The sequence below is a fragment of the Rhamphochromis longiceps genome, linkage group LG7 (assembly GCF_057381845.1).
Source record: "Rhamphochromis longiceps isolate RC_006_pf linkage group LG7, R_longiceps_female_GT1.1, whole genome shotgun sequence".
Taxonomy (NCBI): Eukaryota; Metazoa; Chordata; class Actinopteri; order Cichliformes; family Cichlidae; genus Rhamphochromis; species Rhamphochromis longiceps.
Window position 1 is genome coordinate 59,288,083 of NC_140563.1, and position 19,420 is coordinate 59,307,502.

The 19,420-nt window shown below is 38.1% G+C and overlaps 1 protein-coding gene across 4 annotated transcripts in view; it reads right to left on the minus strand.

Moving 5' to 3' along the window:
* Window positions 1-9,366: 9,366 nt before the first annotated feature.
* The window catches only part of pam (peptidylglycine alpha-amidating monooxygenase), a 56,140-nt gene continuing 46,086 nt past the window's right edge, over window positions 9,367-19,420 (minus strand). For all 4 annotated transcript variants that reach the window (XM_085414579.1, XM_085414577.1, XM_085414580.1 and 1 more), the window contains exons 23-25: window positions 12,998-13,237; window positions 12,721-12,780; window positions 9,367-12,016 (exon numbers count right to left, since the gene is read on the minus strand). In XM_085414579.1, coding sequence (XP_085270705.1) covers window positions 11,838-12,016; window positions 12,721-12,780; window positions 12,998-13,237 — 479 coding nt within the window. In that variant the 3' untranslated portion in view covers window positions 9,367-11,837. The remainder of the gene's footprint in view (window positions 12,017-12,720; window positions 12,781-12,997; window positions 13,238-19,420) is intronic.

The window sequence follows — 19,420 nt, forward strand, 5'->3', positions numbered from 1 at the left end:
ATCTAAATATTTGTGTCACAATGATTTCTATAAAAGGGTGTTGTTTGTGGGGATAATGCAACAAATCTTTTGTGCGTCCTATTAATGATCAATGATAATTGAAGAGGAACCCAGGCTTGGGACATTTTCATGACAAGTGACAGCGCAGACATCTACTTATGAGAGAACATGTTTTATCATCATAAACACGGTGATATGAAGCATCGTTAAAGTGTCACTTCAGTAATGTTGACTCATGTTTTTAATAATGACTTTAAAACACTAAACTCTAATTTCTGTGGTTATTTTAAGTTTACAGAATATAACATGTTGTAAGACGACGAGTTTTACTTCTCACTGTACGTGTTATGTGTATCTATTTATCATGTATGCTACTTTGCTCTTTGGACTGTAAAATGTTTCATTGTGTTCATGAAATAAACCAGACTTTCACTGTCTGCATCTTTTACTGTTTTTCTGCTTTTGTTCACTCCAAGTTTGACAAAACCTACAGATATCCAGAGTTAACTCACTAACAATGTGGAGCAGTCACAGTGTATTTAGCTGCTTTTTCCCTGAACACAACCAACTGAGAGAAACGCCTGTAGGCCTCACTTTGGTCATTTGAACGCTGAAGGAGATTTGTTCCATAGACACCTTATACTAGTGTTTCCTGCATTTAATCCATCACTACTATGTTCTATATAAATCCAGATTCCTTTTATAGTTTGCAGTGAAATTTGTTAAACCATTGCTTAATGGGGCAGAAGTACAAGTCACTCTTTACTAACACATTTGTAGATGAGTTTATAACTGAACAACACAGCTAGCAGTCTCACACACTCTTTAGGTTTTTCAAGTTATGTGTGTAAGGGTTTAGTCTATCAAACCTTACCCTTTTCTCCCCAGTATCACAACAGTATGACTCCCAAAGTACGGTTCAGTAAACAACCAATGATTCTAAAGACAGAACAGAAAGATACAGTTGGAAGATGAATGATTGCGTTTTTATGATGCGTAGTAAAACGACCCCCTCTTCTTCTTCTCTGTGCTGTTGTTGTTGTTGGTGTGTGTGTGTGTGTGTGTGTGTGTGTGTGTGTGTGTGTGTGTGTGTGTGTGTGTGTGTGTGTGTGTGTGTGTGTGTGTGTGTGTGTGTGTGTGTGCCTTAGAAGTCAATTAATACATTAGCCATACTTAAAAAACATCTGAATTTCATTTAGAACTGAGATTCTAAGTTGTAAGCAGGGTTAGGGTTAGGGCATCTTCCAACCCTTCTGCTCAATCAACCATCAGAGTGACAGAACTTGGTACATATTTGGTACTTGGTACCAGGGATACTGAGCAATCTTTAGTCTCTGAAGATCCAGCCACGAACCCTACATTTGAAGATTGGAGTGAAGACGCACCGTATTCACCAGTGTCAGAGTGGAGCACACCCCCCTCACCACCACAGCTGTGGACTATGGACACTGACAACAAGGAAGATTTTTTGTATTTCGGCGACTCTCCCGACATTGATGAGGTAGACTGGACATGGCCACCCTTCCAAGGCCCTGAGAGATTACCGGAACAGCTATGGGATAATGATGAGGACTTACCCTATGTACCCACGTAACCGGTGATGAATTGTGAAGTTACAATTCTTTTCTGAAAAAGCATTTTTATTTTTGTATATAAATAAATGTTGATGTTGTGCTATGGGATTGTATGTTTCAAGTTTACTTATAATGTGCCAAATCACTACAACAGGCGGCTCAAGACGATGCCATCCAGAGTAAGGATCTTGTTAGCCACAGTGTTTCTAAGATTTTTACGCCCCGTTACAATAACCTCAGTTCTATCTGAACTTAGAAGCAGAAAATTAAAGCTCATTATGTGTCTAAGACATCCCGGCAGTTTAACCAATAAAAGCGGGTATCATATGCATAGCAGTGAAAATGTATGCTATGCTATGCCTTCTAAAGCGCATATGATGTAAACAAAACTGGTCTTTGCACAGAAGCCTGTGGAGCTTCATAATTAAGCTCAGTGTGTGAAGAGGACTCTCCATTTAATAATAGCTGTAATAAAATGTTATGGCCAACGGTGTTAAACGCTGCACTTGGGTCTAGCAGGGAAGATTTCAACATTTCAATATGAATGAAGGCTGAAAACTGATTAGATTAATGTCTGATGATCTTTTCTGTGCTTCTTCAAGTTTGCAACACCAAACATATTAAAGGATGATATAAGGTTCACAGGAAGAGTTTAATTAGACACACATTTACTATTTTCTTTATACTCTTTCTTTCTTGAGTCAGTTGTCTGTTTGTGCTACTTTTTCAAGGAGCAGCGGATTACTGGTAAGGGTGACTTTATGTGTTTAGCTACTTAAGTGGAAGTACTGTGGATAGTTTTACCTTACATACATAGATCTACCAGTGCAGCTTCTGAGGTAACTGTTTACAAAATGTTATAATCTATCCACAAGTTCTTTGCAATTTTACATTGATAAACATTATCCTTAACACATTTGGCCCACGTAAAGTGCTATGGCCGTCACACTGTCGTTTAGAATTGTTTAAATAACTCGTGTCTTAAGTCCTTCCATCAAACAGAAAATAAAATAAAAAAAGTCGCATGGTTCACTTTATATTTCTAACATTTTGTGATATAAAGTCGTTCATAACAAACTGAAAGGCTGGGAGTTTAAAATGCAAACCGATGGAAGCAGAAGAAGAAGACTATAATGTCACAGAGCACACAGTGTCTATTATTGTGTAGACATTTATAAATAAGAGCTTAATAAAGATGCTTAATTTCTTAAGAAATAAACAGGTGGAGTGATCTTTATCAAAAGTGGATGTTGCATCTGTGGCTAAACCCCTGTACCCAAAAACTTTAAAAATCTACTGTGTGTGAGGCTGTGTAAGTAAAGCTTGCCCTTCACACCCACGTGTAACAAACCATTTGTTGGGGGTTGTGGATTTGACACCTCAGCATTGTGAAAGTGGGGAAACATGTTTCTGGCTGTGCATAAGATTTCTGCTTACAACTTAGAATCTCAGTTCTAAATGAAATTCAGATGTTTTTTAAGTATGGCTAATGTATTAATTGACTTCTAAGGCACACACACAACAACAACAACAACAACAACAACAACAACAACACAAACACAGAGAAGAAGAAGAGGGGGTCGTTTTACTACGCATCATAAAAACGCAATCATTCATCTTCCAACTGTATCTTTCTGTTCTGTCTTTAGAATCATTGGTTGTTTACTGAACCGTACTTTGGGAGTCATACTGTTGTGATACTGGGGAGAAAAGGGTAAGGTTTGATAGACTAAACCCTTACACACATAACTTGAAAAACCTAAAGAGTGTGTGAGACTGCTAGCTGTGTTGTTCAGTTATAAACTCATCTACAAATGTGTTAGTAAAGAGTGACTTGTACTTCTGCCCCATTAAGCAATGGTTTAACAAATTTCACTGCAAACTATAAAAGGAATCTGGATTTATATAGAACATAGTAGTGATGGATTAAATGCAGGAAACACTAGTATAAGGTGTCTATGGAACAAATCTCCTTCAGCGTTCAAATGACCAAAGTGAGGCCTACAGGCGTTTCTCTCAGTTGGTTGTGTTCAGGGAAAAAGCAGCTAAATACACTGTGACTGCTCCACATTGTTAGTGAGTTAACTCTGGATATCTGTAGGTTTTGTCAAACTTGGAGTGAACAAAAGCAGAAAAACAGTAAAAGATGCAGACAGTGAAAGTCTGGTTTATTTCATGAACACAATGAAACATTTTACAGTCCAAAGAGCAAAGTAGCATACATGATAAATAGATACACATAACACGTACAGTGAGAAGTAAAACTCGTCGTCTTACAACATGTTATATTCTGTAAACTTAAAATAACCACAGAAATTAGAGTTTAGTGTTTTAAAGTCATTATTAAAAACATGAGTCAACATTACTGAAGTGACACTTTAACGATGCTTCATATCACCGTGTTTATGATGATAAAACATGTTCTCTCATAAGTAGATGTCTGCGCTGTCACTTGTCATGAAAATGTCCCAAGCCTGGGTTCCTCTTCAATTATCATTGATCATTAATAGGACGCACAAAAGATTTGTTGCATTATCCCCACAAACAACACCCTTTTATAGAAATCATTGTGACACAAATATTTAGATTCTTGCTTCACAATGTGCACGAACTCAAAATCTTTAGTTTCATATTTATAAAGTATCGCAAAGAATACATTTATACCATTGTGTGAGCTACACTTCTTGTAAAAAACTGATTGGTAATGCGTTTGAGAAAAGCTCCTGCTGTGACCTTCCTTCTGTGAGGGCGGGCACACACACACACACACACACACACACACACACACACACACACACACACACACACACACACACAGAGAGAGAGAGAGAGAGGGGGGGGGGAGATCATTAATACAAAGGATTGAAGCCATTTTTTGGATTTTCACTTGTTGGCTTTAATATGAACAGTCACATAAAATTCATTCCAGTTTTTTTTTTTTGCCTTTGCTTCAATTAAGATGTTTCTTTAAATCTACAACAGCTTCCTTTTCAAAAAAGTTTACTGACATAGTAAGGAAGTAGCTAGGGACCTCAGTAAGTATGAGCAACAATAGCTTAGGGACAGTTTCTACAATGAAGAGGATTTCATCATCTGCTGTTCGTCAAAAAGTGCCTTATTAAAAACAATTCAGCAGATCCTCAGAGTGCGGATACAAACTGTTTTCAGCTGTAGAGGTAGAGGTACGCTTCATGTACTTATCAACATACAGTTTAGCAGAGTGGATTAGAGTGCATTGGTGCTTGGGCCTCTTTTATTTAGCACGGTTATACCATTGCGAATTTAGCTATATAAATATGCTCAAGAGTCTATCATATGTTTGACATGCAACTAAAAATTCGAAAATATATATTTTTTAAATCAGTAACTTTGCAAATTTAGAGGAAATGTTTTCAGACAACATATGTGTCACGTTTTAAACAGGTTTTGAATAATTAGCACTGACATACAGACATTTATGCCCTGGGTATAACAGACATGCTTACCTTGTGAAAGGCCCTCGGATTTCTTGGAGCAGAGAAAACACTCTGTATTGTTGCTTTTCTCTATTGTATAAGCAGCGCCCGACTGTCAGAAACGCTCTGTGCGGGTAGCAAAGTCGGCTCCAACGCACATTCAAGTGAAAAAATAAAAAGTTAAAACGATATACCTTGCGGCAGTTGTGAAGTGCTGAGGAAATTACTGTGTGTCTGATGGGGTGTTTTTATATAGGTGGGGCTACTTTCAGTTGACCTCTGAGATGTAGAGATAAAAGAGTGTGATGTAAGGAAGAAAGGTGGAAAGTCTTTGGAGACTCTGTTGGTCATGGTTTCTGCTGGCCTCTGACATGATAAGACTAGTTGCATTAAAGCCATTAACTGTTTGTGTATATACACCTTTGGGCTGGGATGCTCTTGATAAGGAGCCTCTTTTGTTTGCTTCATGACTTCTTTTGCAGACTGTTGGGAGCCTAGCTGCACCCCCTCTGTCTAACTGTTACAGAGTGTGGGAATATGTGTTTTTTTAGAAGTATCACAGCTTATTTCTAAAAGAAATACATGTTGTTTGCGGTGCTCTATTTAAAACTATTGGTCTGTGAAACTTTTAGAAACGTGAAATGCCCCTAAAGTAGTTAAATCAGCTATGTGTAATCAGCGAGTCTAACTGTTGCAGACTAGTAGATAATTATAGGACTAGTTGCAATAAAGCCACATTGAGGTTGATACTTTTAGAAGTATCACAGTTTATTTCTAAAGGGATACATGTTGTTTGTGGTGCTCTATTCAAAAAACAAAAACAAAAAACTACTAGCCTGTGAAACTATTAGAAAAGTGAAATCTTCCTAAACTAGCTAAATTAAATGCTGTGTGGGAATACACGGTTTTTAGAAGTATCACTGTTTATTTTTAAAGGGATACCTGTTATTTGCTCCTAAATAGCACTGAAGAAAATGCAAAAGGCTCCTAACTAGTTAAAATACCCCTAAAGTAGTTAAATTAAATAATCTATGTCTAAATAACAGAACTCTGAGACCTATACAATCCTTTAAAAAGAGTTTAATTAAAACACATAATGGTTTCATTAAATAATACTCTATTAAACACATGTGAACTCATATGACCCCTGGACACACACGCACATGCAAAAAGTCCGTTCTCGCGCACGTGCACACGCACACGGACGCGGCGGGGGATAGGGAGGGGGGAAAATGCCCTCGGGGGGGTGGGGGGGGGGGGGGGGAATGCCCTCGGGGTGTGGGGGGCAAAAATAGGTATAGGTATATTACTACTTATGTACTGTGATGTGCCCACATGGAAAACTATGACATTGTTTTTTGTCTGAGTAATGCTGCCTTTCAAAGTGAATCAGTGGATCACAATAAAAAAAAAAAAGGCCAATGAATGTCTAACCTCTCAGAATTAAGGATTAATTTTTACAGCAACTTTAGTATATTTAAAAAAAAACATGCAACATTACACCCAAGGCTGTGCCATATCATATCATTCACAATAATACAGATAAACATTTTTTGTGATATAAAAAAGTCATATTTTAATATTATTGCTATAGAAATGTTTATGTTCCATAGAGCTGTTATTCTGCTTCCTTTGACAATTTAGCAATGAAACAGGGAGCTGTTTCAACAACTTGCAACAAAGCGCAGTCATTTTCAAATATTATCCTGCTTAAGATGGAAATATTAAATTGTGTTTCACTGCTTGAAGCAAAAAACACGACATCAGTGACATCTGAATACGTGGCTGTACTCAAGATGCTAGCACCTGGTGATATGTGACCTAAATATAACACGTCCACCAAAGTGCCACTTGAAAAAAGAATATGATAATCTCCTTCATTTACTTATAATTATTGCTTTTTTTATATTGTTCATTTTAGTTTTTTAAAATATCACAATATAATTTTCAGGCTACATTTACCATCAATGATTTTACCTTCATACTATAAGTATGGTGTATCCAATTTCCTTTTTTTTTTTTGTTTTTTTTTTTTGGGTGCCTTCTTGTGAGGGTTGTCTGTTTTCCACATTCTGCAACGGTAAAATACGACTTAGAGGCGGATATTTGTTTTACTTTATGGGCAACAGTTGTCTGCCCTTGTTCTTGCTCGTGACAAAACTCGCCTAGTGTTGACAAAACTCGCCTTATGGTTTAAACTGAGAAAAAAACTCTTTCCCACAGAGGGGGGGGGGCTTTAATAAACTTATTCGAATATGAGCTTTTTCCACTAAGGCTTATTTTATGGGGAGATGTACGAAATTATTTACCGGGTTACAAGCAATGATAATATCGGCTGTTGACTCCTCAGCGTCATCATTTTCTGTCTATTGAGAAAACCCATTGTAAAAGTAATGAAGAAAAGAACTCTACCGCTGTCTCATTCCTCCTTGACCCGCGGTGTGTGTGTGTGTGTGTGTGTGTGTGTGTGTGTGTGTGTGAAACAAGATCGCCTGTCACGGCAATTATGGTTTGTTTTTCAGTCCCTTGTAAAAGGGACTCTCAAAAGGAAAAGTAGTATTCAAAGAAAAGTATTCACTAAGGGATATTTATTCATTTTTACACATACGGGGTAGCCTGTAGGTTACAAGCGGATAGAAAGTTCTTCTTTTCATCACAAGCTATGGTGTAGCCTAAAAATGCAATTTGTTGCTAGGCTGATCATCTTAAAGGTTTTTTTTACTGCGTCTGTATTATAGGAAAATAAAATACTATTGAAAGAAACAGTTCTCTACAGGAAGTCACTCTTTTTTTCCCATTACAAGCGCCGGTGCAGCTTAAGAAAGTAAAATTACATCTGCTATTGTAAAATAAATAAATAAATAAAATACAGAGAAAATTGTCATAATATTGAAACAGAATTCAAACTATGAGTTTGTGGAAAACTAACTGCCGCTCTGTCTCTCTATACAGCACAGAGTCAACTGCTGCTGCATCACCCCTATGCTTCAGCAACCATACCCCTCCCCTCATGCTTAAGGAACATGACGCATCAGGTCTGAAAATGACTAGACACTTCCGGAGTATTTCCGGTAGGGTCGCAAGGTCTGGATCGAGGCCTTCCATAGTAAATATGCTGTATTTGAATATGTCATACTCAAAGCCTTCTTTCCGCGGAGCGGCGGTTGCTTCGGATCTGTTACTGTATACGGGGGTGTCGCTGATAATCGACGAGGACCACTCACTGCTGCTGCCTCCCATGCTAGCGGCCTCGGGAGAGCAGATCTCTTCGCCGTCCAAGTACACAGGAATGCTGCTGGGCTGCAGAATGAAAGGATCCATCTTGCGTCTGTGCCTAGAAATTGTGACGGCCTCCTCTCTGCTTTTATTCCCCTCCCCTGCCGCAGACCCTCCCTCCCTCTAAAAACTTTTTTCTTTTTTTTCCAACAACAGGTGGCGCAACAGGTGGCGCGCTTCCGGGGGTTTCCCCCTCCCTTCTCCGGATGCACCGGGGGTTTCCCCCCTCCCTTCTCCGGATGCAATTCGTCACGCTTAGGGGATCAAATTACACACTTCCGGGGGGGAGGGGGGAGGTCAAAAGGTCATGATTAGGGTCATCAATCAAATTGAATCAAATTTTGTCATAAGCTGTATGGGAGTATCTCTCTACTGTATATTCCTGCCTCTCCCTCAGCCTGGTTCTGCCCAAGGTTAGAAAGGAACTTTTCTTTCCACTGTCAACAACTGCTTGGTCAAAAAGCATAGTTTGTTTGTTGGAGTTTTCTCTCTACCATTGCAAGCTGTTTACCTTACATTATAAAGCCCATTGAGGTGACTGTTGGCATGATTTGGCACATTATAAATCAAATTAAACTGAACTGAATATCACAGCAAACCAAAAGAGAAAACTACTCATTAGGTAGTTCAAACAACAAAATACATAATAAGAAAGAAAGGTCAGGATAGGTAAAACCAATGCGTATGGTGATTTTGACAATTTAAATTTAAATAAAAACAGGTGGAAACTGCCTAAACTGTGTAGAGAACTACAGTCCCTGAACATCAGACTTTTAACTATGTGGTGTCATTATTTCAACCATCAGCAATACAAAAGCCTGACTCTGTAGGTCTGTTAAATACTCCTGACCTATCACAAACTCAAAACAAAACAAAAAAAATCCCCATAGTGATGTAATTCAGTGTTAAACATTTTCCTGTTCACTTTTTAAAAAAAATTATTTGTCATATCCTAAAGGTTTTCCAAATGTAGTCACTAATTGTGCAAACGCAGTAGTCATTCAGTTTGCATCTCAGTATCTCTTGTATCAGTTTGAACCACATGACAAGTGTTCTGATCCTACAACAACCATGATTTCCACAATGCTTTGCAAACACTTTATTACACAAATAACAGTTACTGAAAATAGTACTCTTGCAGCAGAACCAGTGTGTCACAACTAATATTACAGCATTCACATGTAAAACATGGCACCGTGTTAGGAAATCAAACATTATGATATACTGAGGATAAATACAAAAAGAAGTGGTGCAGACTACATAAAAAAGGAAAAAAGAGTAACTGTAACTAAACCTCAGAATCCTGAACAAACTTGAATATTTTGAATAAACAGAAGTCTTCCTCCACTATCTTTGAGCTTCCAGTTAGTGCATGAAGTGTGTTCAGTGAATTTTCCTTAATTAATACACATTAATTTGGACTTCACTTGTTCCGCACTGCTGCCATCAGACTGAATATGTCTTTATTGATTTTTACATATAAATGCTTTTATTGATTAAGTCAGAACACCCAGTTGGTTTAGGCTGCTGGGTAGAACAAGACAAAACAAAACCATATATATTTTGTGTATATATATATTTATAAGCTGGGTTTAGCGTTATTGAAACTTGAGAAGTGGTTCTTCTAAAGCAGGGGTAGGGAACTCCAGGCCTCGAGAGGCCTGCAGGTTTTAGATGTCCTTGATCCAACACAGCTGACTTAAATAGCTAAATTACCTCCTCAACATTTCTTGAAGTTCTCCATAGGCCTGGTAATGACCTAATCATTTGAGTCCGGTGTCGTGACCCAGGGTGAGATCTAAAACCTGCAGGACACCGGCTCTCGAGGACTAACGTTCCCTACCCCTGTTCTAAAGAATGATTAGTGCACAGAGATTCAGGTATATATGAATTTATACACTATAAAATTTTCTGAAGGGAAATAAAATCACTATGATACAAGCTCTACTGGCAGCAATTTTCATCCCATGGTATGTGTTGTTATGGCACGTGATTAAAACAAAAGGCAAGACAGATGCAAAGAGGCACAGGATCATGTGTAAAAAAAAAAAAAAAAACTGATCCAACTTAAGATTAAGTGAAAAATTGAAATGATAATGAAACGGTGTAAAATCATTGTGTTTAAGGGTAGAAGTAACCATATGTCAACCACTAACATGGTGACGATAACAGTGTTTGCGCCGTCCACTACATTTCCTTTTCAATGCAACAAGCACAATGACCAGCAAAAGTGGCAGTAAGTAGGTTACCATATAGATAACACAATAACTGAAACTGCAAACAAGATCAGATGTTTTAAATTTGGGAAACTTTCCCAGAGAAAGCAATCTTTTATGAACAAGTAATTTATTAAGTGATATTATCAAATCATAATATAGTGACCAACAGATTGAATAAACTGATTAGAGAGGCTGGCTGTGTGATTGGCTGCAAACTGGACACATTTGAAGCATTGGTTCAGGTTGTCACCATTGTCCATTATGGATAATCCTGACCAATCACTGCACCAGCTACTCTAACAAACAGATTTAGCTCTGCTGCTACAAAAACAGATATAGGAAATCTTTTATATGCCATCTCCCTCTATAACACTATATATGTCTGACCATACATTATTATAATTATAGTTAGTCATTTCAGTGGCTGTAAAAAAAAAAAGAATTTCCCAAATACAGGATTAAAACATTTTTTTCTCATCAAATCTCATATGCAGTGGGTTTCACCACACAAGCAATTTTTATTCAAGTGAGTGTGATATTTAAATGCATCTTGTGTAGTCTCTGTCTGGTCTTGCGTATTATTACAAACATTTCATCAACTGTTGTTGTGATTTGGTGCTGTATAAATAAAACTGAAAAAAATGAATTGACAATATTTCTCTATTTCACACTTCAAATCAAACAATATCACATGAAATGCCACTTTTGCTAAAAACTTGACAAACAGAAAAATGACAGAATTCATCAGAGTATTTTTTCGCCATGAACAGCAAGAATATAGCTGGCGAGGAAGCCAAGTCCATAATGACTAGAGTGAGAGCTACATTATGGTGCAGGACAGTTGGAGGCTGATTAATCACCATCAAGATGAATCCTTTGTTAATAAAACAAAGGGAATGCATGTTAAAAAAAAAACCAAACAAAAACACTGACTTTGAAGGCAGACAGCAATCTAACATCAGCCTTTAACAGCTAATGGGGAAACGATCTCATTCTTTTAACAGATTTGCATTGTTATTTTAAGGCCAAAACCAACTCCAGATTTTTCAAAAATATTGTTAATAATCTCAGTAAAAGCAGGTTTGATTTGGGGAAATGAAATGAGTGACACTGTGACATGAGTAGATTATGCCAGAAAAGACTGTATGAATACCATAGCTGAATTAAATAAATAACTTATCAAAATATTTTTACATACAATAACACACACACACACATTGGCAGCTGGTACAACAGTTACACATGTGATGAATAACTACATCAGCGATTTTAGCAGAAGGTTGGTGGAAGGTTTGCAGTTGGCCCCAGAACATCTAAGAGGAGGACTGAGGCGGCGGCAGAGCAGAGTATTCCTCATTTTCAGAGTCACTGCTGTCCTCATCATTTCTCTCTTGGTCACTGCCTTCAGTACTCAGCTGGTCAAAGCCCTGACGACTATAACCCTTATGGGATGGAAAGAAGTTTCCCAGATTCAGACTGCCCACTGCTTTACCTAGTAAAGGTTAAATACCAGAGAGGAGGAAATGAAGATGTCAATATGACGATAAAAATCTACAGAGTTAAGAGAAATAATTCTCAACTTAGAATGATGGCTTCAGTTTACACACTGGCAGTGCATTATATTGAGGATATTCATTCATCCCTGTGTAAAGCTATGGTCAATAAGATGATGACATAAGAGAGGCTCTATTTTCATTTTCTGAAATGTTTTCTAGCCTGGTCATGCCTTCAACAGACACTAATGAAGATGAATGAACACTGCTTTAGACATAATGTGGTAAAGGAAGGGGCAGAAGGGGGTTAAATGTTAAAAGTTTGTACATATGACTGACATTTTACAATATTTTTCCTTAATAATGGTTTAGTATCAAAACATTTTTTTTAAAGAAGACAAAAGAGAAGAAAGAAGGAAGAGTGATAACCTAAATTTGTGTTGGTTACAAGTAAATGGGTCTTAGCTAAAACAAAGTCAATAAATGATCTTCTCTCATAGCCTGTCGGTACTGCAAAACTATTGTTTTTTTGTGACAGCTGAACTTTACAGTATGAGCATACTACTGGAAATCCAGCTGAATATATTCGGTAGTTAGTATATCTGACAAATGAAAAAAATACATGAAGTATCTTAAACCTTATATTAAAAAAAAAACGAAGTCTGGTATTTATTAAATATTTAATGTAATGTAAACAACATACCCCTTATTTTTCCCAAAATGCCTCTCACCGAGCTGGGTTCAGATTTGACCTCATGTTGATCTGCAAATGTTCAACAGTATTACCTTTAATGTTCATTGACTGTTAAGATAACCAAAGACAAGAGAGGAAACAGAGCAGAACAATGTGCACTGACTATAGCAAGAAGACAATGCAGTCAACAGTAGTTAAAATGGCCTAATTTCTATCTCATTTGTTGTTCAATATTAAAAACGAATGGATTTTCTGCACAGACTCCCATGGGTGTTTTCATACATACTTTTTTTCCTCCAGGAAATGAAGACTCCTATGGAGATCACAACAACCAGAGGAATGAGCAGCAGGGTGGTGATGATGACTGGGAGTACACGCTCTCCTTTGTTAAGCTTAGCTGGACTCTTCCTCTCTTTGTCTGCCTCTAACTGTGGTTGAGTTTTTTGGACCACAGTTTGCTTCTCTTGGATGGCTGCGGTCTTTGAGGTGTCTTGCTTTACCTTAGTTTGGACAACGGCGTCCATTTCTATAGTGAGAGACATATTCTAGTTATCAGTGTTCCTTTTACACCAGTTCTGTAAAGCCTCAAAGATCCCAGCAACCACAACTGATAAGTGTGTGGCTGTAGCTCTGGAGGTAGAGCAGGTCACCTACTGATCAGAAGGTTGGTGGTTCAATCCCAAGCTCCTCCAGTCTGCATGCCAAATATCCTTGGGCAAGATACTAACCCCAAGTTGCTCTCCGATGCATCCATCGGAGTGTGAATGTGGTTAGACAGCACTCAGTTTGGAGACAGTGCTTGTGAGAATGGGTGTAATTGGGTAAATGTGAGAGAGTAGAAAAGCACTATATAAGAATCAATCCAATAACAAAGGTATTTTTATCACAAGCAATTGTGTCACCAGTCAACTGTGACGACCTTATGATACGTTACTTCCTTTGTGATGCCAGCTGAAGCAAACCTTTGATTCCTAGGTCTAGGCTGCTGGGGGCTTCCGATGACGAGTGTTTCTTATTCACTCATTTGCTTCACTCACAATGTGCTTACTGTTAGGAATAAAATGATTAAGTAAAGCTGTTTTTGTGATTTATATACATTTTGCAATTGTGACCATTAAGAGTTGGCACTCCATGTAATAAGGGTCAAAAGCATCAATTCAGTGCTATGATTGAATTGAATATTAGTTATTATTAATCTCTGGCTTTCTTCCACAGTTTTTCTTTGTTCCTCCTCATTCTTCCTCTCACCACCACGCAGATGGCTGCCTCTCCTCTTTAAAAAAAAGGGAGTTTTTCCTTTCCACTATTGCCAAAGTGCTTGCTCAAAGCGGGTCATCTGATTGCTGGGGTTTTCTCAGTAGGATACAATAATCTATTAACTGGTCTGTCTGATCATTATATGATTTTAACTGTTAGGAAATTGACTAAAAAACAACTGCAGTATTTTAGTACAAACAACCCTGGCCATGTAAAGACATTTAATCCCAAGTCTGAAACTGTAAAACTTGAACAGGAGTTTGCAAATTGCAATTGGGATCATCTTATAAAAATAGATGATTAAATTTGATAAATTAGCTTTTTCAAAGCAAGCAGATGATTGGTTTGAGTCGTATCTTCTTCAAAAGAGAGCAGAGTGAGGGTTGATAAAGGAAAGTCATCCATGTTGGAAAATAGAATGGGTATTCCTCAAGGATCTGTTCTTGGCCCATTGCTGTTTAGTTTGTTTAGGTGATGACTGGCGTCTTACTACTGGCAACGGCTCTATTCATCAGACTATCCTACCTGGAAGACGGCAGAAACCCATACACAAGCCGAGATAAGAGATGGACACACGACAACTTCCATCTAATGGACATGATACAAGACTAAATCTATCCGTGGATGAAAATTGCCTGATACAGATACGTGCTTAACAGGACCACAGAGAAAGACTGCTACGTGTGCTCACACATAAAGAGCACATCAAAATACCTAACCATATATGGGAAACACGCTGGAACATGTGCACTAATTCTGATCTCTGATCACACCTTCAGAATGACTTGTGTAAACTGCACATCAACATCAACATCCTCATCCAGGAAGGAACGCTCTCAGAATTGCTGTAATGCAACATCGAGTAGCACTGGACATGATCCTGGCTGAGAAAAGGGAATTGTGCGTCTTATTCAACACCGTGTGCTGGACCTTCATACCAGATAATGTACATTCTTTAAACATGGCTTCAGATGCCATAGAGACTGTTGATCGGCGTTGGACTTTTCCTGATTTTATTTTATTTTATTTCATTTCATTTCGTTTTATTTTATTTGTTTTATTTTGTTTTGCTTTTCTTTACTTGTATTATACCTTGTTTAAAGGCTGTAATCCCATAGATGATAAGTTTATTACTCACAGCATATGCAGATGTACCCGAACCGATGAAGATCATGAAGTCTTTCTTTTCCTATTTGTAATATGAAGATGAAGTGCAACTAATGATGTAATAACTGTAAATGTGAAAGACAAGTAGTTACTTACTGATGACTAGTACATTTCATTCTCTGTTCAACAGGTGGGAATGTCAAGAGATTTTTGTTTTTACATAATTTGATCAGCTTCATGAAATGTGTTTTTCTTGTTTACTAAGCAATCTAAATGTCTATGTGACTTTTCACCTATGATGAACTTATCCAGCTACCGAACCACTTCCTGTTTTTAGAGAACAGATGTAGAAAAGGGAAATAACCCGTTGCTTTGAGTCTGTGCAAAGACCTGACAGGAAACTGCAGGTTTGCAGAGCGTGCTTTTTCAGAAGTGAAGCTATAATCTTAAGTGTGTATGCGCTGATTCTGTTGATTCTGAGTGATGTTGTTATTTTTACACACACATACACACACACACACACGCACACACACACACACACACACACACACACACACACACACACACACACACACACAGACATGTATAAAATAAAGTACGCAGGCAGTTGCGGCGCGCAATTCGCAGGGTGCGTTCGTTGCTGCCCACGCGTGTAAAAACGACTGCAGTGTTTGTGTTTTCTAACTCAGGTGTCTAAGCTGAAGAATTACAGGGTGATTTAAAGAAATCCCCTATCAAAATGCTTTGCCTGCCAGTTGTCCAAAAGCAGTGCTGGGACTAACACGTTATTAACTTCATCATTATTGTGGTAACGAGCACGGTAACTAGTTATTATACTAAAATCAGGAACGCGTTAGTCGTTACTGGGATTTAGATAGGGTCATTGTTCATTACTTTGTGTGGTGGCTATGCGGAGCTTCCACAGATTCAGTAACATTAGCAAGTGGTGGAGGCCAGCAGGTGGATGAGGGAAAGGGGACGCAGGAGGAGCAGAGACCTGAGGCGGCCGCGGGGCCGAGTGTGAACTGAACTTCAGGTAAGAAGTTATGACCTGCAGTCTCTCTGGGTCAGATATAAACCAAGTTTAGGTGGAGTTTATTTTCGTTATGCTGACTTTTTCCGTACGGCGTACTAGCTAGCATGCCGGAGTTTCTATACAGCTCATTTTGTTCATAAGGTTAATTATTAGAGTTGCCAATTGTACCGTAAAAAACAGAATCGTCTCGTATTCAGAGAAAATATTACGCGTTTCGTTTTGAGGTGAAAAGGAGCACGGTTTGTCCCGTACTTTAGCTACAATAAAAAAGACACAAAGCTGGAGCTGCACAGCTGCCTCTTCTCCTCTCATTCTCTCCCCTCCCTCTCCCGTTTCTACTTCAGTCACGAAACTGACCAATGATCAGCTGATCGGCTTTTCTCTCTTGTTTGTTTATCTCCTACTTTGCGCTAGAAAGAGGAAACCAGCGGATGTCGCGCTAAACAACAGCAGCACGTTTAAGCTTGATTTTTTATGCAATTTTTGCAAAGCTATATGTGGAAGGAAACTGTGACCTAGGCCAAGCTGATGGCATAAGATGTAAGTACAGCTCATCCGGTTTCATATGCAAAAAAAAAAAAATTGCGCTAGCTCACGTGGTTGCAGTGCTACCGGGATTTAAAAATAGTTACGCAAAATGGAGCATGTCCGCTCCGACCGGCTTTAAAGGGTTAATGTATAAATAGGCTGGCCCCAGAGTGTCTTAATAGATACACACAAAGACAAGATATAGTAATTGTATTACTAGGAGCATGGTGAACAGCAACTGCAAGATATCATATTGCAGATCTAAATTTGTTCTTTCAGCATTTTCAATAGAGGCTTGCCATCTGTTGAACACACTTCCAACCAGTGATGGGAATAACGGTGTTACAAGTAACGGCGTAACGAGTAATCTAACTAATTACTATTCCTATCGTTACAACGCCGTCACAGTTACTAACAAGAAAATGCAGTCTGTTACTATTTTTCAACAAACAGACGGTTGAAGCTGTGTTCAGCTTACCGCATCTTATATCAGCTGCACGGAAGTAGCTGACTATGCAAGTAATCTGGACGCTACAGCTTTAACCATCTGCGCGCGCTCCCGCGGATGATAATCACGATCACTGTCTAGCACAACACCTGGAACTCAGGGGGCAAAACAATCGCATAAGTGCTCTTGTTTGACTGAGGAAGAATAAAGTAGTCGTGGTAAGCCAATCACATGACCACTTAAAGACAAAGCAAGAAGATGATATATACCAGTTTTTAAATTGTGTTGATAGGCCACGAGTCATGATAAACAATATATACGCGGCGTTTTTTCCTCAATAGTTTCGTCACGTTTACTGTCTAAGGACAGTGCTAGCAAGCACTCTCTGCTTGTGATGTTTAGCATGTTTGGAGTGTGTAGTTAATGTGTTGTCTTGCGTAGTTAGTGTGTAGTGTTGTGGATAGTTTTGTGTAGTGTTGTGGATAGTTTTGTGTTGTGTTGTGGATAGTTTTGTGTTGTGTTGTGGATAGTTTTGTGTTGTGTTGTGGATAGTTTTGTGTCGTGTGTCAGAACAATGAGGCGAGTGCTGTCTCCAGGTAGAAAAAGGAGTGATACACCTGCTGCTGTCAAACCTGCACCTGCGATGTCTTCTTTATTATAGTGGACAGAAATTATTTTTTTGGGAGTGGCACAAATAATTTGTGTGGCATCTTATTGAATGCAGAACAGCTGATTGTTCTGTAAATAGTTTGAAATGGTTATTTAAAAAAATCAAGGTAAAAGGTAAATGGATGCAATAATGGATAACTTTGTTGTTTGCAACACTTGTGCATAGGATTTTAAAATTGACAATTTATACTTGCATTTAAGGTTATGAAATATGATTCATTAAACATGTTCGTGGTTGTTAGAGTATAACCTTTATAAAAATATAACCTTTTCTACTCTGATTTTATGTTTTTTGTCTGATTTTAGATCAATTGTGTTAATACAGTATGTCAAAATGAAAACATAACTGTAAATTCAGACATGTGAGGTTGTGCTGACAAGGATGATACCAAACTAGGCAAAGTAAATAGTTTTTAAAGGTAAAATGTGGAGGGAAAACCAAAAGTAGTTCAAAATGGCCAATTATACCCTGGACCCAGAGGGTTAAACGTTTTTTTTAAAGTAACACAATAGCTACTTTTCAAGTAATTAATTACTTTTAGAATATTGTAACTAAGTTACTAACTCAGTTACTTTTTTGAAGAAGTAGTAACTATAATTAATTACTTTTTCAAAGTAACTTGCCCAACACTGCTTCCAACTACGTAATGATTTTTGTTATTGCTTTTGTTGTTTTTTCATTTATTGTCTATTAATTGTAGTTGTATTTATGATGTATTTTGGTTTTATGAAAATATATGTTTTATTGTAAAATGTATGTATTGTGATTGTAAGACCAACAAGGGACAATGGTTTTTACTAGGATAGCAATAGCTATAAACTTATGTGTGTTACATCAGTTTCATGTTTTGTACTTGGACTATGTTAAACTGCACAGTCCTTTTTAAAGAAATAAAACAATAAAAGCCACAAATACCATTCTGGTGTAATATAAATAGAATTGAACTGGATTGAAAAATTCCTTGATTCCTTAAAAAAATCCTTGCCATATATATAAATATTTCAGGTCTAAAAAATGGTATATAGCTGTTGAAAGAAAGAGGGGCATCCTAGTTAATGGAAAACGCAAGACATAGGTGAAGGAAAGCGATTTCACAGTTTTTCTGTGATTGCCTTGTAGCCTTCCCTGACAATTTCACTATTTGGAATTCTTAAACTTCCTTTCTTGTAAGTGTGATGGATATCACCTTAACACTGTTTCAGAATGTCCAAAAGCAGTCATGTCATGCTGTGGAATTCTTCAAAGGTTGTAGCAATGGTACATGGTGACCTTAATCTGACATTAATATTCAAAAATATCCCATATAGGCAATGAATTTTGTATTCTGAATGCGATTATAGGCAGCATGGTGGCACGGTGGTTAGCACTGTTGCTGCACAGCAAGAAGGTCCTGAGTTCAACTCTTTCTGTGTGGAATTTGCATTTTCTCCCCGTGTTTGTATGGGGAGCGTGAATGGTTGTCTGTTTCTGTGTGTTAGCCCTGCGACAGACTGGCGACCTGTCCGCGGTGTACCCCGCCTCTCGCCCTATGACAGCTGGGATAGGCTCCAGCGCCCCCCGCGACCCTAAAAAGGATAAGTGGAAGCGAATGGATGGATGGATGGATGAATAAATGAGATTATATACCTTAGAAGACATTATGCTTTGCGCTAAGGCAATGCAG